Genomic DNA, 25,188 nt, shown 5'->3' on the forward strand with positions numbered 1-25,188 from the left:
TCCCAAGAACGTCACCTCTGCCTTCACAAATTCTGTTTTCTTACAGTTTATTACCAATTTTGCTTCTTGTAATCATTCAAAGTGCTCTGCAACTGTACCATGTGATCTTCTCATGATTCGCTAAAGATCACTACATCATCCAAATAGAATGCACAGTTTGTTAATCCAGCCACAACTCTGTTTATGAGCCTTTGAAATGTAGCTGGTGCGTTCTTCATTCCAAAGGGCATCACTTTGAATTGATATAGCCCATTTGGGGTTACAAACACAGAAACCTCTTTCACTTTCTCTGATAAAGGTACCTGCCAATAACTACGCAGTAAGTCCAACTTTATGCCGTAACTGGCTTTTCCAACTTTCTCTATACAGTCTTCCAATCTTGTTATTGGGTATGAGTCTGATTTTGTTAAGGCATTGATCTTCTGATACACCATGCAAAGTCATTGAGTCCCATCAGGTTTGGGAACTAACACGATCGGCAAACTCCACTCTGACTTGGTTCGATGATACCTTCGTTGAGCATTGCATCCACTTCCTTCTGGACCTGTGTGGCTTTGAGAGGATTATGTCTGTAGGGGTGTTGTTTTATCGGAACAGTGTTCCCTATTTCCACCTCATATACAATAGTATTAGTCTTCCCCAATCTGATTCCTACATATGTCCACATATTGCTGTAACAAACATTTCAACTGGGTTCTTTGCTCCTGAGACAGATAGTTCACTAATCAATCCCACTCCTCAAGGAGTTCCTCATTATTTAATGCATTTTGAGGCAGATAAAACTCTGCAACATCTGGATTTGATTCCTGCGGGGCAGTAACTAACACCTGTTTCTCCAGTTCCCTCTCTCTATTTTAGTAGGGTTTCAACATATTCACATGACATACCCAATACAATTTTTTTCTATCCGGCATCTTTACCAGATTGTTTACCTGGCTTAACTTTTACTCAATATAATAGAAACAATGAAATCCCACTTTGAAGGTAACAATATTAATATGTCATCCCCACTGGAATACATCTGAATTTTAGAGTTTTTATCTGCCTCCTGCTTCATTCTATGCTTGCCCTCTTCAGGTGCTGTTTAGTTAACTCATCTCCCCAATTTAATTTCTCGCTCACCACAGATACATAATCCAAGTGTGAGGTCTCCGACTTCAGTCCTGTGAATTTTCTTTAATTAATTTCAAAGGCCCTCTCACTTCATGTCCAAATATTAACTCGAAGGGAATAAGGGTTTAGATCAGAGTGGTGCTGGAAAAGCACAGCAGGTCAGGCAGCATCCGAGGAGCAGGAAAATCGACGTTTCGGGCAAAATCCCTTCATCAGGAATAGAGGGAATAAACTGAGTAGATTTGTTTGGGGCATCACCAGTGACAAACAATACAAATGGGATACCTTTATCCCAATCATTTGGTAATCCTGACAGTACACTCTTAGGGCGTCAAAGGTCCCTGGGCTTAAATCCCTGATTTAAAATGCTGTATGCCTAAGCTATCTATGACTTCCTTAAACAGCCTAGTAGTAAAATTAGACCCTTGGTCTGACTGAATCTCTTTGGATAGTCCATACCACGTGAAGAGAGCTACTAACTCCTCCACTGCCTTAATACTCCGTAATGGAATTGTCTCTGGAAATCTGGAAGATACATCCATTATGGTTAGCAAGTACTGGTTCCCACTTTTAGTTTTAGGAAGGAGACCTACACAATCAATCATAACCCACGTTAAAGTTCCTTTGAATGTGAAAATTGGCAACAAAGGTGCTGGTTTTATTACTGCCTGTATCTTCCCTAACATTTGGCATGGATGACAAGTAGGGCAAAATGTTATGGTGGCACAGTGGTTAGCACTGCTGCCTCACAGCGCCAGAGACCCGGGTTCAATTCCTGCCTCAGGCGACTCTCTGTGTGGAGTTTGCACATTCTCCCCGTGTCTGCGTGGGTTTCCTCCAGGTGCTCCCGTTTCCTCCCACAATCCAAAAATGTGCGGGTTAGGTGAATTGGCCATGCTAAATTGCTCGTAGTGTTAGGTGAAGGGGTAAATGCAGGGGAATGGGTCTGGGTGGGTTGCGCTTCAGTGAATCGGTGTGGACTTGTTGGGCTGAAGGGCCTGTTTCCACACTATAAGTAATCTAATCTAACCACATCCTTGTGCATTCCAGGACAATAGAAATGCTTTTGTATCTTAGCCTGAGTCTTCCATACAGCTAGGTGACTTCCTACTAGTAGTTCATATGCTACCCATAACACTTCCTGTCTGTATGCTACAGGCAACACAGTCTAGTGCACTTCTGCCCATTTGTTCTCTGCACTAACCTGCCGTAGTCTCCATTTTTGTCTTAGGATTCTACCTTTGAGATAATAACCGTCAGGAATATTCTCTGCCTCCTTTTCAGAGTATGCATTAATATATATATACCTTTTATTATCCTGTATTTCTGTTGTAAATCCAGTAGCCTTTCAGGATGAAACACTTCTGTCTGACTCTGTGTCTGTTCAGGTTTTTTCTGCAGCATTGCATCAAACAGGGTGTCCATGAACTGAATCTCAACTCCTTCGTCTTTCTTTTTAGTTTTTTCTTCTTGTTGTGACTTATGAGAGTGGGATCTTGTTACTATACAGCCTGGAAAAGTTCTAGGATATTTTTCTTCTAACTCCTCAGTCCCCTGGTCTCCTTTGGTTTCTCCACCAGAAGGGGTGTCACTTCTATCTTGGATCCTGCTAAAGCGTTCCCAAGAACAAACTGTTTTTCTGGAACTGACACTCTGTCAAACACTCCCACTGTTAGTTCCCCAGTCTTGATTTGGCTCTCTGACCTGATCTTAAACAGGGGAATGTTTAATTTCTGTACATCTATTCCACAAATTACCACTCTCTTGGTTAACATGTCTGAAAGAGTGCAAATATGTTAATCTGTTCCTATTAGAGACTGGTTAAATCCTGTAAATCTCAAAATTATAGCTTCTTTACTTTCTTGCCCTGTTCTTCCTGGGATCAGGCACTAACTCAATACCCAGCCCCTGCCTCGGCTGTGCATTCTCCTGAAGCTCCTTGACTTTTCTTGTGGTTTCTATGACTACTTTCACTAATTCCATTGGCTTAACCTCTCTTACCACATCTTTTCCCACAATGCCTTTCTTCAACGACCAGCACTGTGACATTATCTGTCGTACCTTACCACAGTGGAAACACCTGAGGCCTTTCACCTCATTTTCACCCTTTTGGGCTTCTTTTCTCACCTGTGGTAAACTATTACCAGTGTGCTCTGATCTTTGTTTTGTAGTGTAGGATCTCCCCTTCTCCCAATTTTCATCCCTCACAACAGGATGAAATTTTCACCAGAAGCTAAATTCTGCCTTATGCACCAATGCATATTCATTTGCCATCTTTGCCACTCTTTTCACTTTCTGAACTTTCAGTTCATTCACATGAATTCTTATCATCTCTGGAAATGAGTTTTTAAATTCTTCCAGCAGAATAATCTCTCTTAGAGCCTCATAGGTCTTGTCTATTTTTAAGGCCAGCACTCACCTATCAAAATTACTGTGTTTAATTCTTTCGAACTTAACGTTAAGTCTGACCTGGTTCCTTCTTTATGTTTCTGAACCGCTGTCTGTATGCTTCTGGAACCAATTCGTAAGCACTCATAATAGCCTGATGGCCCCTCATTAGACTGCGCTGCAAATATCTCACTAGCTCTGCCTACCAGCTTAGTCTGAACTAGCATTACTCACAAGTTCTTTGACCACTCCATCTGCCTAGCCAATTTTTCAAATGAAACAAAGAAGATTTTGACACCTTTCTTATCAAAATATGGCAATGTTTTAACATACTTATAGACATCACTACCTTCTCTCTTCATCTCCAACCTGTTAACTTGACTTTCCTGACTAATTCGTAACTTCTGAAGTTCAAATTATCTCTCCCTTTCTCTTTCTCTATCTTCTCTCTCTTATTACTCAGCTAAGAACATTCTCTCAGTTTCTTTTTGCTCCCTCTCTCTTTCTTTTTCATCCCTCTCTTTCTCTTTCTTTATTTTCTTACTCCATTTGTCTCAAATGCAATTTCCGTTTTTCTAATTCTAGAATTTTTCTAATTCTATTGCACTTGTCTGTTTCTCTGACATGCCTAAGTGCTTGACCAACTCCATTACAATTTCAGCTTTTTTTTTGTCCCTGGTTAAACTCAATTCTAACTTATTTGCTAATTCTAAAGATCTGTCCGTTCTCTGTTTTTCTAAACTTTCTTGGCAAATTTGCAAAGCATCTTCAAATCCCGGAGCCTCTTTAGCAATCTTAACAGCCGTTTCCCTCACTTTTAATTTAACCAACCACAAGTAAAGAAAACTAAACAAATTGTCTCAACTACATTTTATTTGAAGATCCAGGACACTAATCAACAAGTGTTTAAATCTGCTGGGACCTTTTGTACCCCAAATCGGTTCAAATTTCTCCAAATTTCAGACTGGATCTGTCAAAGCCTGTTCAAACCTCGGACCTGAACCACCAAACTGTTATGACACAGTGGTGAACCCTTCTATTAATTAAACCAAACACTCAAAACAATCACCTCACCTTGTAATCTATTAAAATATGAGTCACAGAGAACTCCCAAATTCCACTATTTAAAGAAAATAATATTCTTTAACTCTAAAAGTGAACATTAAACAACAACTATTCACAATTCCAAGCCCCCCCTTTCCCTAAACTGCTTGTTACCTGCCTCAAACACTTACACAATATACTGTTTCAATAAGACACTTATTAAAATTACATCAACTTAATTTCAAAACCACACATCGGTGGTCGTCTTCAATAGTTGGCTTGATACCAACAACATTCTAATTTGATCCTGACCAGGTGATCATGCTTTATGTACCTCCATGCAGGTACTAGAACACCTCCAGTAACAGTTCACTATTTTCCTTTCATTTCTCTCTGCAAATCCTGTTAAAGGATGAATGAGACATCTTAAAGACAGTGAGTCAATTAATTTCCAATGAAAGATAACATTGATATGCAAACAACCATGTCTCAATATAAAGAACTAAACAGGAATTGAAAGGAAGAGAAAGAAAGCAACACATCATATGTGTCGCGCAGACTGATGCTATCAATATCTGTTTTCCCTGATCTTCTATCTGTTGATGTCCATGTCTTGCCTGTCTGTGTGTCTCAGTCTGTTTGAGAGGAGGGCAAGATAAGAAGTCATGATTTGGAGGTGCCAGTGTTGGACTGGGCTGTACAAAATTAAAAATCACAACACCAGGCTATAGTCCAACAGGTTTAATTGGAAGCACTAGCTTTCAGAGTGCTGCTCCTTCATCAGTTGGTTGTGGAGTTTAAGATCATAGGACACAGAATTTATAACAAAGGTTTACAGTGTGATGTAACTGAAATTATATATTGAAAAAGACCTAGATTGTTTGTTAAGTCTCTCATCTTTTAGAATGGGCATGTTGGTTTCAGCTCTTTCCATGTGTAAACTCCAGAACTTTCTTAAAGTTACATTCTCAAGTGAACTTTAACAATAGGTGCAGGTGCTCAGTCAATGTTGTCTATCTCATACGCTGCAGGCAAGGATGCCCTGAGGCATGATATATTAGTGAGACTGAGCAGAGGCTACGGCAAAGGATGATGGGGCACCATACAAAAATCAACTGGGCAAAAGTGAGGACTGCAGATGCTGGAAACCAGAGTTTAGATCAGAGTGGTGCTGGAAAAGTACAGCAGGTCAGGCAACATACGAGGAGCACTAGCAGGAAAATCGACGTTTCGGGTAAAAGCCCTGACCTGCTCTGCTTTTCCAGCACCACTCTGATCTAAACCACACAAAAATCAACAGACAGGAGTGTTCCTTCCCAGTCAGCGAACACTTCAGCGGTCCAGGACATTTGATCTCAGACTTTTGAGTGACCATCCTCCAAGGGATACAGACATTATCTGGGCCGACATGGTACCAATGTTCAAACTGATTCGTATGTGTGTGGCACGCAGTGGGGTCACCTGTAATGTGACATGAACCCAAGGTCTCAGTTGAGGCCATCCCCATGGGCACCAAACTCGGCTATCAGCCTCTGCGCGGCCACTTTGTGTTGTTGCCTGTCCCAGATAATGCATTAAAGATGTGAGGTGCCCTGCATTATCTGGGCCGACATGGTACCTATTGTTAAAGTTCACTTGAGAATGTAACTTTAAGAAAGTTTTGGAATTTACATATGAAAGAACTGAAACCAACATGCCCATTCTAAAAGATGAGAGACTTAAACAATCTAGGTCTTTTTCAATATATAATTTCAGTTACATCACACTGTAAACTTTTGCTATAAATTCTGTGTCCTACGACCTTATACTCCACAACCACCTGTTGAAGAGCAGTGCTCTGAAAGCTAGTGCTTCCAAATAAACCTGTTTGACTATAACCTGGTGTAATATAAGAAGTGATTGAAGTGAGTTCTAAAGTTATAAGGAATTCATACTTCCTAATTGCCATTGTTAAAAGACAAAATGCTTGTAATAAACAGATATCTTCTTGTTGAGTACAGAAATGTGGTGTATGTTTTCTTTAAACCTGCATTCATTAGTCAGGTAAAATAAGGACTTTGTATAGTTTGACTAAATATTTTCACATGCCTGACAATTCTGGAAATAGTGAGGTTTGATTTCTAGACAATGAAAGGTGTGGATACAGTGACCAGTGTAATAGAGTGGATACAATGCCCAGTACTATGTACAGTGTACAGTATTGTGGAATGGAGTGGATTCAGGGACTAATGCTGAGGAGTGGGTATAGAGATCAGTGCTTTGCATTGTGTACTCTATCAAGTGCTTGGAGTTTGCAGTTCTGTTCTGTGAATACCATGTCCAGTGTAATACAATATAAACAGTGGCCAAGCGCCATGCATTGGATATGGTGCCCGGTGTTGATGTATGGATACAGTGCATCATGCTGTGTTGTGGTTACAATGCCCAATACTGTAGTATGTGTATAATGTGCAGGACTGTGGAGTAGATACTGTGGTAAGTGCTGTGGACTTAGTATAGTGGATGTAGGTTTGCTTGCTGAGCTGGAAGGTTTATTTTCAGACGTTTCATCACCATACTAGCTAACATCTTCAGTGGGCCTCCAGATGAAGCTTCAGCTAGCAAACCTATATCCAGAAACTCAACCTGAACTACAAATCTTCTCAAAATTTGCTAACTCAGTATAGTATCAAATGTTGTGGAATAGGCAGTGTCCAGTGTATTAGACTAAATACAATTGACAGTGTTTTGAACAAGGTATGGTGAAGAAGGCAGCATGCTGTGGCATGGAGAGCGTATGTCTGCCTCTTTGTAAGATTCACAGAACAGACCCTCATCCAAAGCTACACCATCCTTCATGTCTTCCTCCGCTACATTGATGACTGTATCAGTGCTGCCTCGTGCTCCTGTCAGGAGCTTGAGCAGTTCATCAATTTTGCCAACACCTTAAGTTCACCTGGATCATTTCTGGCACGTCCCTCCTCTTCCTGGACCTCCCTGTCCTAATCTCCAGATTCACCATGATATCCATTTCAAAACCACTGACTCCCACAGCTACCTCGATTACACCTCCTCTCACCACCCCTCCCCCTGCAAAAATGCGATCCCATGTTCCCAATTTCTCCAATTCTGCTCCCAGGATAAGGTGTTCTACTCCAGAATTCCTCAGATATCCTTCTACTTAGGGACTGCAGTTTCCCCTCCTCAGTAGTTAAGTTATAGATTCATAGAGATGTACCGCACAGAAATAGACCCTTCGGTCCAACTTGTTCATGCCGACCAGGTATCCCAACATAATCTAGTCCCATTTGCCAGCACATGGCCCATATCCCTCTAAACGCTTCCTTTCAATATACCCATCCGGATGTCTTTTAAATGCTGCAATTGTACCAGTTTCCATTACTTCCTCTGGCAGCTCATTCCATACACGCACAACCCTCTGCATGAGAAAGTTGCCCATTCTGTCCCTTTCATATCTTTCTCCTCTCACCCTAAACCTATGCTCTTTAGTTCTGGACTCCTCCACCCCAGGGAAAAGACTTTCTCTATTTATCCTATCCATGTCCCTCATGATTTTATAAATCTCTGTCAGCCCTCAGCCTCCGACACTCCAGGGAAAACAGCCTCAGTCTATTCAGCAACTCCCAATAGCTCAAATCCTCCAACCCTGGTAACATCCTTGTAAATCTTTTCTGAACCCTTTGAAGTTTCACAATATCCTTCCAATAGGAAGGAGACCAGTACTGCACACAGTATTCCAAAAGTGGCCTAACCAACATCCTGTACAGTTGCAACATGAATTCCCAACCCCTTTGCTCAATATTCTGACCAACAAAGAAAAGTATACCAAATGCCTTCTTCAGCATCCTATCTCCCTGCACCTCAAATTTATCTAAATTAAACTCCATCTGCCACCCCTCAACCCATTGGCCCATTTGTTCAAGATCCCATTGTACTCTGAGGTAACCTTCTTCGCTGTCCACTACACCTCCAATTTTGGTGTCTTCTGCAAATTTATTAACTATACCTCCTATGTTCACATTCAAATCATTTATGTAAATGACAAAAAGTAGTGGACCCAGCATTAATCCTTGTGGCACTCCACTCGTCAATGGCCTTCAGTCTGAAAAGCAACCCTCCACCACCACCCTCTGTCTTCTACCTTCGAGCCAGTTCTGTATCCAAATGGCTAGTTTTCACTGTATTCCATGAGATCTAACCTTGCTAAACAGTCTCCCATGGGGAACCTTGTTGAACGCCTTACTTAAGTTTATATAGATTATATCCACTGCTCTGCCCTCATCAGTCCTCTTCTTCCAAAACATCAAATTTGTGAGACATGATTTCCCATGCACAAAGCCGTGCAGACTATCCCTAACCAGTCCTTGCCTTTCCAAGTAAATGTAAATCCTGTCCCTCAGGATCTCCTCTAAAAACTTGACCACCACCGATGTCAGGCTCACTCGTCTATAGTTCCCTGGTTTTTCCTTACCACCTTTCTTAAATAGTGGTACCAACCTTCAGTCTTCTGGCACCTCACCTGTGACTATTGATGATAGAAATATCTCAGCAAGGAGCCCAGAAATCACTTCCCTAGCTTCAAACAGAGTTCTAGAGTACACCTGATCAGGTCATAGAGTTATAGAGTCTGGGAATTTATCCACTTTTATGCATTTCAAGACATCCAGCACATTCTCCTTTGTAATATGGACATTTTTCAAGATGTCACAATCTATTTCCCCACATTCTATATCTTCTGCCCTCAAGCACCTTCCCCCCAAAAACAATAAGGATAGAATACCCTTAATCCTCATATATTACCCCACCAACCTCCGAATACAATGCATCATCCTCCAATATTTCCACTACCTAGAATCAGACCCCACCGCCAAAAACTTACTTCCTTCCCCACCACTATCTGCTTTCTGCAGAGACTGTTGTCTCTGTGATTCCCTTGCCAACTCTACACACCCCACCAAATTCTCCACCACACTTGGTACGTTTCCCTGCCATCACAAGAGATGCAAGATCTGCCCTGATGCTTCCCCTTTCACTTCCATTCAAGGTTCCAAAAAGGTCCTTCCACAATAGGCAAAGGTTCATCTACATTTGCATCTGTTGCTTCTGATGTGGTCTTTTCTATATTGGGGAGACTAAACACAGACTGGGGGACCATTTCGCGGGGCATTTGTGCTCTATATGCATCAACCCCTTGTGGTTGCTATCCATTTTAATTCCCCTTCCCTCTCCCCCAGCAATATGTCCATCCTTGACCTCCTCCACTGTCAGAGTGAGGCCAAACGTAAACTGGAGGAATATTATCTGATATTCTAGTGGGGAACATACAGCCAAATGGCTTCAATATTGACTTCACCAGCTTCAAACAGCTCCACCCCCCCCCTTATCCCATGCCCAGCCACCCTCCCTGACCTGACCTAATCTGTCCATTGTCCTACCAACCTATCTGCTCCATCCATTGTGACCAATCACAATAACCCCCTACATGCATTGACCTATCACCATCCCACTTACCCCTCCCTCAACCACATCCCCCTCCGTCTATTTATTTCTGGACCTCCCCACCCTCCCCAGTCCTGACGAAAGGTTTCAACCCAAAACATTGACTTTCCTGCTCCTTGGATGCTGTTTGACATGCTGTGCTTTTCCAGCTTCTCATCTATTGACCTTGGCTTCTGCAGTCCTTACTGTCTCCGAGCATGTAGTTATGTTCTGTGGATAAAGTGCCCAGTACAGTAGAGTGGGTACAGTACTCAGTGCTATACAGTAAACACAGTGTCCAGTGGGTACAGTGTCTACCTGTGAGCAGAGGATACAGTTTCCAGTGTTGGGTAGTGGACGCTGTCCAGTGTTGTACAATGGGTACAGTGTCTACCTGTGAGCAAATGATACAGTTTCCAGTGTTGGGCAGTGGACAGGTTTCACTGTTCTCCAGTGGGTAAAGTGTCTACCTGCAAGCAGAGCATACAATTTCCAGTGTACAGAGCTGTATAGTGAATGTAATGTTCAATGTCAGGCAGCAGCCAGCCACAGTGTCCAGTGTTTTACAGTGGGTACAGTGTCTACCTGTGAGCAAAGGATACAGTGTCCTGTGTTCTCCAGTGGGTACCGTGTCCACCTGCAAGCATAGGATACAGATCCAGTGCATACAGGACAGAGCTGTAGAGTGAACGTAATGTTTAATGTCGGGCAGCAGCCACAGTGTCCAGTGTTCTACAGTGGGTACAGTATCTACCTGCTAGCAGAGGATGCAGTTTCCAGTGTTGAGCAGTGGATACAGTGTACAGAGCTGTATAGCGAACGTAATGTCCAGAGTTGGGCAGCAGCCACAGTGTCCAGTGATATACAGTGGGTACAGTGAGTCCAGGTGGTACAGTGCCCAGTGTTGGTCAACAGGCCCACCATTGGTCAGTGGGCACAGCGACAATGGACAGGGGGCGGAGCTGCGGTGGACAGTGACCAATGAGCGCGGTGGCCCCGCCTGCCCCCGTGCGGCGCTGTGCTTTGATTGGCAGCCGCCCTGACTGTAGGAGCCCGCAACCGGCTGCTCACTTCTATTGGAGCAAGATGGCGGCGGTGCTCCCGTCTCCGAGCCCCGGTACCGGGCACGGTACGAGAACCAGCCCGCTGAAAGCGTGAGTCCAGCCAGGGAGACACGGAGTTTGGGGGAAGGCTACTGGCCTTGGCCAGAATACCACGGCACCCGGATCGGCCCGGCTGATCATCGCCAGCTCCGGCCAGCGGTGGCGGAGTGGGGCGGGTAGCCAGCAGCTCCCTGACAGCTTCAGTGTTAGAGCTGAGGCTGCACTGGCTCAGGAGCTGCCGCCAAGGGAACGGAGCGGGGTCGGGGTCGGGGTCGGGGTCGGGGTGGGATGGGGTGCGGTGGGGGGGTTATTTGCTGAAGGTTGTGCTCAGCTGGAAGGGCACGGGGTGACTGGGGAGATGGACAGAGGTGGGTGCGGCGTCTGGCCGGAAAGCTGCTGCACCTTGCCCACCTGACTGGGCTCTGGAGGGAACGAGTGTTGTTCACCATCTGCAGAGAAATATTTGTTACCCATTTGCTGCTGTTTACTGCTTGCATCCTCAAGGAGTGAAATGAATTACTATTTCATTGCAGTTCATGCTTGCTCGTGAACGCCTGCTTTTTTATATATATACATATATATTTTGATCTGGAATACTGATGCGGGATCTCTACTATTTTCCCCATTGTTAAACTGTGTTTACTGTTTTTCCAAAGTGATTTTTTAAAAAAAATGGACTTATCCCGTTTACTTATGAACTTGGAGGTCAGCTTTTCAACCTCTGCATTCACCATTTGTGGAAGGTCATTATAAGGGTCAATTAACTCAGTTGGCTGGTTTGTGATTAACACTAACAGTGTGGGTTTAATTCCTGCACTAGTTGAGATGAAGGACATGCTCCTCAATCTCTCCCCTCGCCTGACGTGTAGTGACTAAGGTTAAACCATCACCAGTCTGGTCTCTCTAACGAGAGCAGTTCTGTGTCTGGTAGGACGATAGCAAGTTTGCCCTGACCTTTTTAAGGTCATTGTTATCTTTGGGTATTTTAATTCTGTATTCAAGGGTTCCAAAATTGCCTTTCAAGAGGGCTTTCTGCTCCAGATGCAAAGGGAGCATCAGGTTAAATGGCATGCATTATATTGCTTGCTAAAGGTTGAATGAATGGCAGCTGTACCTAGTCACACTATTACTGTCCTGCTTCTTGATATTTTATGGTGATCATTTATTTCTGTAGGAAGCAACCAGTGATTTCTTTTAAACTGCACATGATTGAATGTTGTAGTTTATTCTTGGATGTAATTGTGTATTTTTATTGTTGGTGAAATGGTCCATTGAATATTGGCAATCCCCTACAGTGCAGTAGTGAGCCCTGAGATGTTTAATGTTGCTGTTTATTTATTATTGGTTACTTGTTCATTGCTTTAGCAATATACTTATTTTCCTAATCCCCCATTTCATCCTCCTCCTAGGCTGTTGACGACTTTTCTGAGCTTCTAACCATGTATCGGTGCTATCACTGTAATTGCTCCTGCAGGGATAAGTGCTGTCAAGGTGTGCTCTCATACAGATCACCTATTTCAACCTTGTAAATGTTGCACCTCTCTGCTCTGGGGTAAGCTCTGCTCCGCTCCTGCTTGAAAGCCTCATCCAGGTTTTTGACCTGCCCAAACTTGAACAACCTTTAACAATCTGATCTGCTCTTGTAACCATAGTGATTGAGTGGAAACTGAATTACACCAGTGTTCCCTAGAATGTTAGTGGTGAGTGAGTGGCTGAGTGACAGACAGACAGACAAGAGAAGATGGACAGATCTCTTTTAAAAGTGCCCTCTTCTGCAAGAAGGACAAATTCAAAACCGATTGGAGACATCCGAGCTCAAAGCACTAGCATCTGTTGAATTACGTCATGGCTTACATCGAGGATCTAGTTTTTTTTAAAGAGCATTCCACATTCCACCAGACCTACACTTTCCCTATAACCCTGCATTTCTCGTGGCTCACCCACTTAGCCTGCACATTATGGGCAATTTAGCATGACCAATCCACCTAACCTGCACATCTTTGGGAAGAAACTTATGCAGATGCAGGGAGGATGTGCACGTGCCACTCAGACAGTGATCCAACGCTGGAATTGAACCCAGGTCCATAGTGCTGTAAGGGAGCAGTGCTAACCACTGAGCCACCTTACTGCTCCCATGTTGCTGATATGTGATGTCTGTAATTGTTAGAACGCATAAGGTCTGAAGTATGCTGGACAGAGTTTTGACTTGTTCAGTTGGTAATGAACGTCCATCTAGCACTAAAGCAGTAGTCTAGAGGAAAAATATGTATGTATGAACCCTAAAGTAACCTGATCAAAGAAAAGTTTTAAGTACAGCTCATTGCCCATCTGGAAAATTTTCATACATTCTACTCCACATTAGAACAATAGGATCAAATGAAGTCAGTTGGATTGGACTCCTGTGTCCAGAACACTGTTTGATTATTGTCATCAACACAGCTAGTTCAGTGAAAATGATGCAGAAATATGTGACCACCTGGAATAAACATAGAACAGTACAGGCCCTTCAGCCCTCAGTGTTGTGCTGACCTTTTATTCTACTCTAAGATCTAACTAACCAACTAATAGCTTTCATTTTACTATCATCCATGTGCCTATCCAAGTGTCACTTAAATGTCCTTCATGGATCTGACTCTACTGCCGGTGCTGGTAGTGCATTCCACGCACCCACCACTCACTGTGTAAAGAACCTACCTCTGACATTTCCCCTAAACCTTCAATCACCTTTAAAATTATGCCCCCTTGTGATAGCCATTTCTGCCATGGGAAAAAGTCTCTAGCTATCCACTCTATCTGTGCCTCTCATTATCTTGTACACCTCTTATCAAGTGACCTCTCATCCTTTTTTGCTAGAACAAACAACATAGAAAACTTGCAGCCCAGGGACAGGCCCTCCGAGCCTGAGCCGATCCAAATATACTGTCTAAACCTGTCAGTCAGCTCCTAAGTATCTGTATCCCTCTGCTCCCCACCTACTCTTCCATCTGTCCAGGTGAATCTTAAATGAATCTACCGTGCCTGCCCCTACCACCTCTGTTGGCAACGTGTTCCAGACACCCACCACACACTGTATAAAGTACTTGCCACGTGTATCCCCCTTAAACTTTTCACCTCTCACCTTGAAAGCCTGACCTCTAGTTATTGAATCCTTCACCCTGGGGAAAAAGCTTATCTCTATCTACCCTGTCATGATTTTGTAAACCTCAATCAGGTCCCCCCCCATTTCCTTTTTTCTAATGAAAACAAACCTAATCTAGGGTAGGTCTAATTGCAGGGAATGTAGGTAGCGGCGCATGGCTGCAAGCGTGGAGCGGAGGATCCGGAGAGAGGTCTGTTGCTGGAGGCTTCGGATTTGTTGTAGGTACTGGTTGTCCTTGTTGGGTCCAAGTTTTGTTGGTCAGAACGTAGTCCAGAGTCCGTGCGGGATAAGTCTGTTCCGTAGGCAGGTGCTGAGGAAGGAGGTATGGCTGTGGTAGCGAGTCTGTTTGAGAATGTGGCTGAAGAGCTTCTGTGCAGAGGAGATGACCTGGGGGGTGCAGTGAGAGAGGGACTCACTGAAATCTTTGTAGAGGGAGGAAGAGAGCTTCTTCAAGGTAGGCATCCTTGTAAGAGGATTCGCAGTAGGTTGAAATCTTTGAGGAGAAAGTGAGGTCTGCAGATGCTGGAGATCAGAGCTGAAAATGTGTTGCTGGAAAAGCGCAGCAGGTCAGGCAGCATCCAGGGAACAGGAGAATCGACGTTTCGGGCATAAGCCCTTCTTCAGGAATCAGAAATGGGGGGGTACCTGATTGAGATTTACAAAATCATGACAGGGTAGATAGAGATAAGCTTTTTCCCCAGGGTGAAGGATTCAATAACTAGAGGTCAGGCTTTCAAGGTGAGGTGAAAAGTTTAAGGGGGATACACGTGGCAAGTACTTTATACAGTGTGTGGTGGGTGTCTGGAACCCGTTGCCAACAGAGGTGGTAGAAGGGCTTATGCCCGAAACGTCGATTCTCCTGCTCCCTGGATGCTGCCTGACCTGCTGCGCTTTTCCAGCAACACATCTTCAGCTCTGATCTCCAGCATCTGCAGCCCTCACTTTCTCCACAAACCTAATCTACTCAACCTCTCTTCTATAGCAGGCAACATCCTCGTAAACCTTCTTTGCACCCTCTGTAAAGCGTCCACATCCTTTTGGTTATGTGATGACCAGAACTGTACACAGTATTCTAAATGTGGCTGAACCAATGTCTTGCTCCAATGAGAAAAGCCCTAGCTCCCTCAACCTTACTTCATAAGACATGCCCTGCTGTCCAGGCTGCATCCTGGTAAATCTCCTCTGTACCTTTTCTAAAGCTTTCACATTCTCCTTATAATGAAACCAAGCAATCTTTATTGACTGGTAGAACAGCCCTGCTGGCATGTTATTTCAATAGCTCAAACTGAAATTCAAAGGCATATACAAGACGCAAATGATAAGTTGTGGATAGAGCAAGCCCAAGGTTTACAAAAGTATGCTGTCCACTGTGACATTTAAACATACTATTTTTCTGAAGTCACTAAGGCCATCTGTCATCTGAAGTCAAATGGACAAAATCCTCCTTCACTCATTGGACAGCGTCAATCACAAAAAAAAACATTTTTCTTCCTTTTTGTTAAAACTCAAATATAGAACACAACAATTCAGCACAGGAATGTGCCCTTCGGCCCATGACGTTGTGTCAAACGTAATGTAGAATTAAACTGATCTCTTCTGTCTGCCCCGGTCCATATTCCTTGCATATTTGTGATTATCTAAAAGTATCTTAAATGATTCTATTGTACCTGCCTCTATCATTACCCCTGGCAGCATGTTTCAGAGTCCTATCACTTTCAGTGTGTTTAAAAAAAAATTGCCTATAGCATCTTCTTTTAACTTTCTTCCTCTCACCTTAAATGCATGCCCTCTAGTTTTAGACATTTTAACTCTGGGGGGAAAAGATTCTGACTGTCAACCCTATCAATACATCTCATAATTTTATCAACTTCTATCAAGTCCCCGGAGAAAGTGGGGTCTGCAGATGCTGGAGATCAGAGCTGAAAATGTGTTGCGCAGCAGGTCAGGCAGCATCCAGGGAACAGGAGAATCGACGTTTCGGGCATAAGCCCCAAAGAAGGGCTTATGCCCGAAACGTCGATTCTCCTGTTCCCTGGATGCTGCCTGACCTGCTGCGCTTTTCCAGCAACACATTTTCAGCTCTATCAAGTCCCCCCTTGGCCTCTGCCCCTCCAAAGAAAACAGCCCAAGTTTCTCTAGCCTCTCCATACAGCTCATACCCTCTTATTCAGGCAGCATCTAGTAAACCTTTTCAGACCCTCTCCAAAGCCTCCACATTCTTCTTGTAATGTGGCAACCAGAATTTAACGCAATACTCTAAATCTGGTCTAACCTAAGTCGTTTAAAGTGCAATGTGACTTTTGGACTGAATGTGTCCCTTTTTTTGTAGTCATCACATGTAAGCTGTTAGACATTCTGAATTGGCCAAAGAAAAGCCTCGAATGGTCAAACAAAGAAGGGAGCCCCTCTGATCTTAGCAGTAATCAAAATAAAAGATGTAAAATACTCATCTACAGAGTTAAACCAAATGTGTTTGAACTATGTTGTCATTCACTAGAATTCCAGCATCTCCCGTGTTTGACACAAAGGACTGGAAAGTGTTCTGGGTATAGCCGTGAGACTTATTCCGCCTGAAGTCAGGAAAGTCTGTTTGTGTTTGTCTAGGTAAGACTGATGTTTTGACCAATGAAGTGTGGTTTGATTTTTTTTTCTGGTTGCTGAATGATTCATCAAGCTACTTCAGAAAGCAGTTGAAAGTTGCCCCATAGTGCTGGACTAAACCGAATAGGGAATGAAGACTGTCATCCATGGTTTCCTGATAGTGTTTCTGGCTATTTATACAATACTTGTTCAGTTAGCTCTAAGTTCCCTGTTGTGAAGGTAAATGTGAACTCTACCTTGATCAGTTGGATCATGATAAAAGAATGACTAGAGTAAGATTATAGCCCAATCAAGGAAGCTGTGAGTGCAGTCTAAGTAGGTGATGGAAGCGTTAAATGAATATTTTTCATCAGTATTCACATTTTGTCAAGGACAATAGAGATACAGGCTACTAGATTAGATGAGATTGAGATTCACAAGCGCGAGGTGTTAGCAATTCTGGAAAGTGTGAAAATAGATAAGTCCCCTGGGCTGGTTGGGATTTATCCTCTGATTCTCTGGGAAGCCAAGGAGGAGAATGCAGAGCCTTTGGCTTTAAACTTTGTCCTCACTGTTTACAGGAATAGTGCCAGAAGACTGGAGAATAGCAAATGTTGTGCCCTTGTTCAAGAAGAGGCATAGAGACCACCCTGGTAATTATAGACCAGTGACCAGTGGGGCTGTGGGTAAAGTGTTGGAAAAGGTTATAAGAAGGTTGAGAGGTGACTTAATTGAGACATATAAAATAGTCAGGGTTAAAAATCACACAACACCAGGTTATAGTCCAACAGGTTTAATTGGAAGCACACTATAACAGATGAAAGGCTTAACAGACAATCAATTCTTCAATGTATAATTTCAGTTACATCACACTGCAAATTTTTGCTATAAATTCTGTTATGATCGAGCCCTCCACAATCACCTGATGAAGGAGCGTCGCTCCGAAAGTTAGTGTGCTTCCAATTAAACCTGTTGGACTATAACCTGGTGTTGTGTGATTTTTAACTTTGTATACCCCAGTCCAACACCGGCATCTCCGAATCAAAAATAGTCAGGGGATTAGATGGGGTGGACATTGAGAGCCTGTTTCCTTGGATGGTGATGGCTAGCACAAGGGGATTAAATTGAGGGGTGATAGATATAGGACAGATGTCAGAGGTAGTTTCTTTACTCAGTGAGTAGTTGCAACAGTAGTAAACTTGCCAACGTTAAGGGCATGTAAATGGTCATTGGATAAACAAATGGATGAAAATGGAATAGTGTAGCTTAGATGGGCTTCAGATTGGTTCCATGGGTCAGCACAACATCGAGGGCCGAAGGGCCTGTATTGCACTGGAATGTTCTATGTAATGTTCTCTGTTCTATGAAGTAGAGGTGCTGTATCATGTCTCAGGATCTCTTGTTCCATGCAGTAATCACCATGCTACCATGTCCCCTACCTAATACGGTGATAAATAATTAAGAAGGATCTTTCTCTGCATTCACTTCTCATGGCCAAGAGTCCTTTGGACTCCATCTGTCTGCATTATTCTCACTCTGCCTTGGCAATTTTTTCTGATTTCTTACCGCTGTTATTGTCAACTATGAACTAGATTAGTAACGAGCGAACAGATAAATCTTCTTTGCTGAAAGACAGTCCGGCATTGAATATTTTGGTGTGGGGGAGGGGAAGAAATATTTCCAAAAGAGCCAGCAGAAGGCTGAAGACCAGGTGAAGGGAAAAGCTGGTAAGTGAAAGGAATGCTGGATGACTAAAGAAATTTGAGGGTTTGGTTTAAAAAAAAGAGGAACCAAATTGTCAGGTATAGACAGGATAGATCAAGTGAATCCTTAGAGTATAAAGGCAGTAGGAGTATACTTAAGAGGGAAATCAGGAGGGCAGCAAGGGGACATGAGATAGCTTTGGCAAATAGGGCTAAGGAGACTCCAAAGCATCTTTACAAATGCATTAAGGGTAAAAGGGTAACTAGGGAGAGAATAGGGACCTTCAAAAGATCAGCAAGGCAGTCTTTGTGTGGAGCTGCAGGAGATGGAGAGATACTAAGTGAGTATTTTGCATCAGTACCTATTGTGGAAAAGGACATGGAGGATATAGAATGTAGGGAAATAGATAATAGACATCTTGAAAAATGTCCAGATTACAGAGGCGGAAGTGTTGGATGTCTTGAAATGCATAAAGGTGGATAAATCCCCAGGATATGATCAGGCGTACCCTAGAACTCTGGGAAGCTAGGTAAGTGATTGCCCTGCCTCTTGCTGAAATATTTGTATCATCGATAGTCGCAGATGAGGTATCGGAAGATTGGAGGTTGGCAAACGTGGTGCCACTGTTTGATAAAGGTGGTAAGGACAAGCCAGGGAACTATAGACCAGTGAGCCTGATGTCGGTGGTGGGCAGGTTGTTGGAGGGAATCCTGAGGGACAGGATGTACATGTATTTGGAAAGGCAAGGACTGATTAGGAATGGTCTGCATGGCTTTGTGCATGGGAAATCATGTCTCACAAACTTGATTGAGTTTTTTGAAGAAATAAGAGGCCTGATGAGGGCAGAGCGATTAGATGTGATCTATATGTACTTCAGTAAGGCGTCTGACAAGGTTCCCCATGGGAGACTGATTAGCAAGGTTAGATCTCATGGAATACAGGGAGAACTAGCCATTTGGATACAGAACAGGCTCAAAGGTAGAAGCCAGAGGGTGGTGGTGGAGGGTTGTTTTTCACACTGGAAGCCTGTGACCAGTGGAGTGCCACAAGGATTGGTGCTGGGTCCACTACTTTACTTTGATTTGAATGTGAGCATAAGAGGTACAGTTAGTAAGTTTGCAGATGACACTAAAATTGGAGGTGCAGTGGATAGCGAAGAAGGTTACCTCAGATTACAAAGGGATCTTGATCAGATGGGCCAATGGGCTGAGGATTGGCAGATGGAGTTTAATAAATGCGAGGTGCTGCATTTTGGGAAAGCAAATCTTAGCAGGTCTTATACACTTAATGGCAAGGTCCTAGGGAGTGTTGCTGAACAAAGAGACCTTGGAGTGCAGGTTCATAGCTCCTTGCAAGTAGAGTTGCAGGTAGATGGGATAGTGAAGATGGTTTTTGGTATGCTTTCCTTTTATTGGTCAGAATATTGAGCACAGGAGCTGGGAGGTCATTGGTTAGGCCACTTTTGGAATATTGTGTGCAATTCTGGTCTCCTTCCGATCGGAAAGATGTTGTGAAACTTGAAAGGATTCAGAAAAGATTGACAAGGATGTTGCCAGGGTTGGAGGATTTGAGCTATAGGGAGTGGTTGAATAGGCTGGGGCTGTTTTCCCTGCAGCGTCAGAGGCTGAGGGGTGACTTTATAGAGGTTTACAAAATCATGAGGAGCATGGATAAATAGACAAAGTCTCTTCCTTGTGTTGTGGTGGTCCAGATGTAGAAGGCATAGGTTTAGGGTGAGAGGGGAAAGATATAAAAGAGACCTACGGGGGCAATGTTTTCACACGGGGTGATATGTGAAAGGAATGAGCTGTCAGAGGAAGTGGTGAAGGCTAGTACAATTTCAGCATTTTAAAAGGTATTTGGATGGGTATATGAATAGGAAGGGTTTGGAGGGACATGGGCCAGGTGCTGGCAGGTGGGACTAGATTGGGTTAGGATATCTGGTCGGCATGGACAAGTTGGTCTGAAGGGTCTGTTTCCATGCTGTACATCTGAGTCTAGAATACACAAAGTCCAAACATGAGAAGAAACACATGCAGTAGAATACTGGTTTCTCCACTTTAAGGAGCTGAATGACTTTGCACTCCAGTCTTACTGGAAAGAAATTAAGCAAAGTCCATAATGATGCCCGCTGAAGAGTTAATGGAATGTGATTCTGACAAATTGCTCTGCGCCATGAAACAAGTTGACACCATCTGGTTTCAAGATTAAATGGTCTGTGGCAACAAGAATGATGACTGCAGAAAAAGCATTTGTAAATCTGAAGTGTTACACTCGAGTGCTTCAGGCAGCATCATGGTCTTGCAGATCTATTTAAAATGGCTGCTATGATTCCCCAAAATGAAGTCCTTGAAGGCAAAGTTGAGGCTGTATGATGGAACAATACTCAACACGAGGGCAGGTCAAGTTAAAAGCCTACTGCACATGGACCACATAGATCTGCAGTACCAGGTGGTGGACATGAGTGACAGAAAATTTAAAATCCACTTAGCTCAACTAAGTCTAAAGCTTGGATTGGTAAACCCAAAACTGGAGTGTTTCACAGCTGAGGCTGGCTGAAAAAACATTACATAGCTGTCTTTTCTTGACAGATATTGGATGTCTTCTGATTGTCTCAAAGATGGCAATACTCAGTGTAAAGCCTGCTCTAAATTTGCCAGTGAAGGTTCCAGTTGCTCTCCGGTCCAACATGAAAGAGACAATAGAGATGGAAAATAAAAGAGAAATGATTTTCAGCATGGCAATAAAAAAAATCTTTGAAAGCTGAGGGCATGTCAGAATAGAAATTTTGCTGTAACTTCTTGAAAGGGTGATACAAGCAGAAATTCTCAAGTATTTAGATGGGCACTTGCAATGCCAAGGTATTACAAAGTAACGGGCCAACTGCTAGAAATGGGATTTGAATAATTAAACGGTTGCCTCCGCACTGGTCAAAAAAATGCGCCAACGGGTCTTTTTTTTAATGTGGTAGAGATCTCCAACTTTACCTGGGCTCATTGCTAAGAGTGTTCAATGGTGGAAGCAGTTTTCACTTACATCAGCAACAAGTGATAATAATTCCAGTGCTGAGTTGTTGAGCATGTTGATTATATCACCCTGCAATGTGACATGACTTTCAATTTTGGGAGGGCAGCCATTAAATCCTATACTTGGGACAGATGTCAAATCTGAAATGAGTTTTTATTTCAAGAAGGTAGTATTGATATGGTCAATGAACTTTGGCAAAAATGGGCTTCATGGCTCCAATGGTGTCTGCAGTGAGAAGTGCACAAGTCAGGAAGGATGCCAGCACAGTGTACCAGAGATTTTTAAAGTCGATTGATTTAATAACATCCAGTAGCCTTTTATACTCATTTGTATTCTTCAAACTTGGACTGCATGGGTTGGTGAATAAGCAATTAGAATTTAATGAGCTGCATAAAGGATGGTCTTGGTTTTGGGGAATGTTTTAGGCTGAAGAGTAGATTGTTGCCTTGGAATGAACTGGAGGGGTACATATGGATTATGATTTCTGAAGTTTGCAATTTTTAAATAGTCTGCCTTATAATTTTTGCATCTTTCTGTCATTCAGCTTACACGAGAAAGTGCACGGGATGGTTGGTTGAAGACTTCATGCTGAACAAGCTGATAGCTAACAATTGTAACAAGCAAACACAAAATATTAAATTAGTGACCATGTGTTAAACACTTCACATAGTCTGTACCTGCTGTTTGTAAACCTAATACATTTTTTAACGAAATACAGTTAAAATTGTGTGTGATCTGTAAGATAGATCTGTAGTTTTGGTATACGTTTCCTCTGGTGATGGCTTTTCCTTGGATGGTGATGGTTAGCATGAGGAGACATAGCTTTAAATTGAGGGGTGATAGATGTCAGAGGAAGTTTCTTTACTCAGTAGTAGGGATATAGAATGCCTTGCCTGCAACAATTGTAGACTTGCCAAGTTTGAGGGCATTTAAATGGTGATTGGATCAACAAATGGATGAAAATGGAATAGTGTAGGTTAGATGGGCTTCAGGTTGGTTCCACATGTCAGCGCAGCATCGAGGGCTGAAGGGCCTGTACTTAGCTGTTATGTTCTACATTTTTGATATGAAAATGTGCGTATGGTCCTCTGATAATTAAGGCATTGTTAACACTCTCTTTAAGATTTCCCCAGTCTTCTGGATATTGTCAACATGGTGTGAGTGGTTCATAGAATTAGTTATTTGTGTTTTGTGCAGTGCAGCAGAAACACTTTACTGACTAACAGAGTACACTGAAATTATTAGGAGTGGAAGAGTCACCTTTCCTGGACTCATGCTTTTGACCACAATTTTAACAATGCTGCTGGAGAGTGGCTGGTGGGTGAAAAAGAATTGGTCTCTGAACAATGAGCCAACTGCTGACACTCGCCTTGGTGGCTCAGTGGTTAGTACTGCTGCCTCACAGTGCCAGGGGCCCAGATTCGATTCCAGCCTCAGGTGACTTTGAAAGCTCCACACAGACATTCTCCCCATGTCTATGTGGGTTTCTTCTGGGTGCTCCAGCTTCCTCCCACAATCTAGAGATGTGCAGATTAGATGAATTGGCCATTCTAAATTGCCCAGTGTTCAGGGATGTGTAAGCATGATGCTTTAGTCAGGGGAAATGTAGAGTGATAGGGTAGGGGAATGGGTCTGGGTGGGATATTGTTCAGAAGGTCGATGTGGACTTGTTGGGCCAAATGGCCTGTTTCCACATTGTAGGGATTCTCTGACTCTAAAACATTGTAGAGTGCCCCTTTAAAGATATGGATAGCTCCCCAGCAAGAGCTGACTGACTTAATCCTTCAAAGAAATGAAAATTGCAATTATTTTCTGGTAACAATCCAAATGAAAACTTGCAGAAATAAAGTAGGCTCCACTTATCTTTCTGTGCAATCTATTTAAGTGGAGAAAGTGAGGTCTGCAGATGCTGGAGATCAAAGTTGAAACTTTATTGCTGGAACAGCACAGCAGGTCAGGCAGTATCCAGGGAACAGGAGATTCGACGTTTCGGGCACAGGCCTGAAGAAGGGCCTGTGCCCGAAACGTCGAATCTCCTGTTCCCTGGATGCTGCCTGACCTGCTGTGCTGTTCCAGCAATAAAGTTTCAACATCTATTTAAGTGGGCCAACCTGCAACTAAAGCCCAAATTGTTACTCCTCCTACTTTAGCTTTATCCAATCAACATGGAGGTGAGATTTGATCTTTCCATTTCCTGTATTAGTAGCAATATTTTGCAAGAATTTCAGAGCAGAAGTGAGCCATTTTGTCCTTTTTGAGGTGCGCTATGATAATCGCTGATCTACCTAAATTTCATCTTCTCTGACACTGCCTCCATATCACCCAATTTCCCCTACTTGAAAGCCTATGAATGGCTAAGTCATTTTATGTGTCTGTATACATCCAGTCTTGTTGATTTTATTTTTTTGTTTTTGTTCACCTTCTCATTTCAAGATTTGACAATTTTCAGTTTTTCATTCTCTTGCTGTCTCCGTGTCTGACAAATATATTTTATTTCAAACAGCAAAGCAACGGGGGCTGCTTCATACCAAGGCTGTTGGAACATTACTCCTCAAATGTTCCACAAACTGCAACCATTTACAATATCCTCTTTTCTGTCAGGGGTAAAGTGCAAACAAATATACTTTCAATATAAATTGTTCACAATATTGATCCATTTATTTGTATTTTTAAATATGTTTAATTTTCAGTATTGTCTGTCAAGTAAATTGGAAAGTGTATATTGTGATGCTGTATAGATGAGGGATGGATTGCTCCTGATATTCTTAAATGTTATGAAAGTTTTTGCCTCTACCATTCTGAGAGGCAGTGACTTCCAAATTCCCACCACCTCCCATCTCCTGTAAACCTTGTGCCCCCTGGTCATTAATCCCTCCATTAATGTGAAAAGTTCCTTCCTGTCTACCCTATGTATGCCCCTCATAATTTTATATATCTCAATCAGTCCTTCAGTCTTGTCTAAGTAAAACAACCACAGTCTATCCAATCTCTCTTCATAACTGAAACTCTCCAAACTAGGCAACATCCTGGTAAGTCTACTTTTGCACCCTCCCCAGTTCAATCATATCCCTTCTATTATGTGGATTCCAGAACTGCACACAATAGACGAGGCCCAACCACAATTTTATGCAGTTCTGGCATCATCTCCCTGCTGTTTAAACTCCAAGACCTGGCTAATAAAGTCAAGAATCCCATATAATGTTTTAGCCATTTTATCCACCTGTCCTGATACCTTAAGGGACTTGTACATATGCATATCAAGGTCTGTCTGATCCTTGGTGCTTCCCAGGCCTCTACTGTTTATGTATTCCCTTGGCTTGTTTATCTCTCCCAAGTGCCTCACCTACCTGATAGACTGATCAGAAGTAAGTGGAATTCAATCTACAGCCTCCTGTAGACTAAGGCTTTCCTCCTATTTTACCACCCCATCAATTTTCTTTCCTACACTTTCACGTCTTCTCTATTTACAATAAATTCTGCAGTGTTATATTTAAGGTGGCAGGAGTGTTCTGTTACCGTGTCTAAATGGTGCTTACTGCCATAGAGAGTGTGTGTGTGTGTGTGTGTGTGTGTTTTCAGTTCCAGGCCAAATGGCACTGTCTAGTGAGTAGG

At 42.9% G+C, this 25,188-nt stretch overlaps 1 protein-coding gene across 8 annotated transcripts in view; it reads left to right on the top strand.

Annotated features, from left to right (window-relative positions):
• Nucleotides 1-11,047: 11,047 nt before the first annotated feature.
• Nucleotides 11,048-25,188, top strand: part of dpf3 (D4, zinc and double PHD fingers, family 3) — a 124,383-nt gene continuing 110,242 nt past the window's right edge. For all 8 annotated transcript variants that reach the window (XM_043698365.1, XM_043698366.1, XM_043698369.1 and 5 more), the window contains exon 1: nucleotides 11,048-11,177. In XM_043698365.1, coding sequence (XP_043554300.1) covers nucleotides 11,110-11,177 — 68 coding nt within the window. In that variant the 5' untranslated portion in view covers nucleotides 11,048-11,109. The remainder of the gene's footprint in view (nucleotides 11,178-25,188) is intronic.

This window comes from Chiloscyllium plagiosum, chromosome 10 (assembly GCF_004010195.1).
Source record: "Chiloscyllium plagiosum isolate BGI_BamShark_2017 chromosome 10, ASM401019v2, whole genome shotgun sequence".
Lineage (NCBI taxonomy): Eukaryota > Metazoa > Chordata > Chondrichthyes > Orectolobiformes > Hemiscylliidae > Chiloscyllium > Chiloscyllium plagiosum.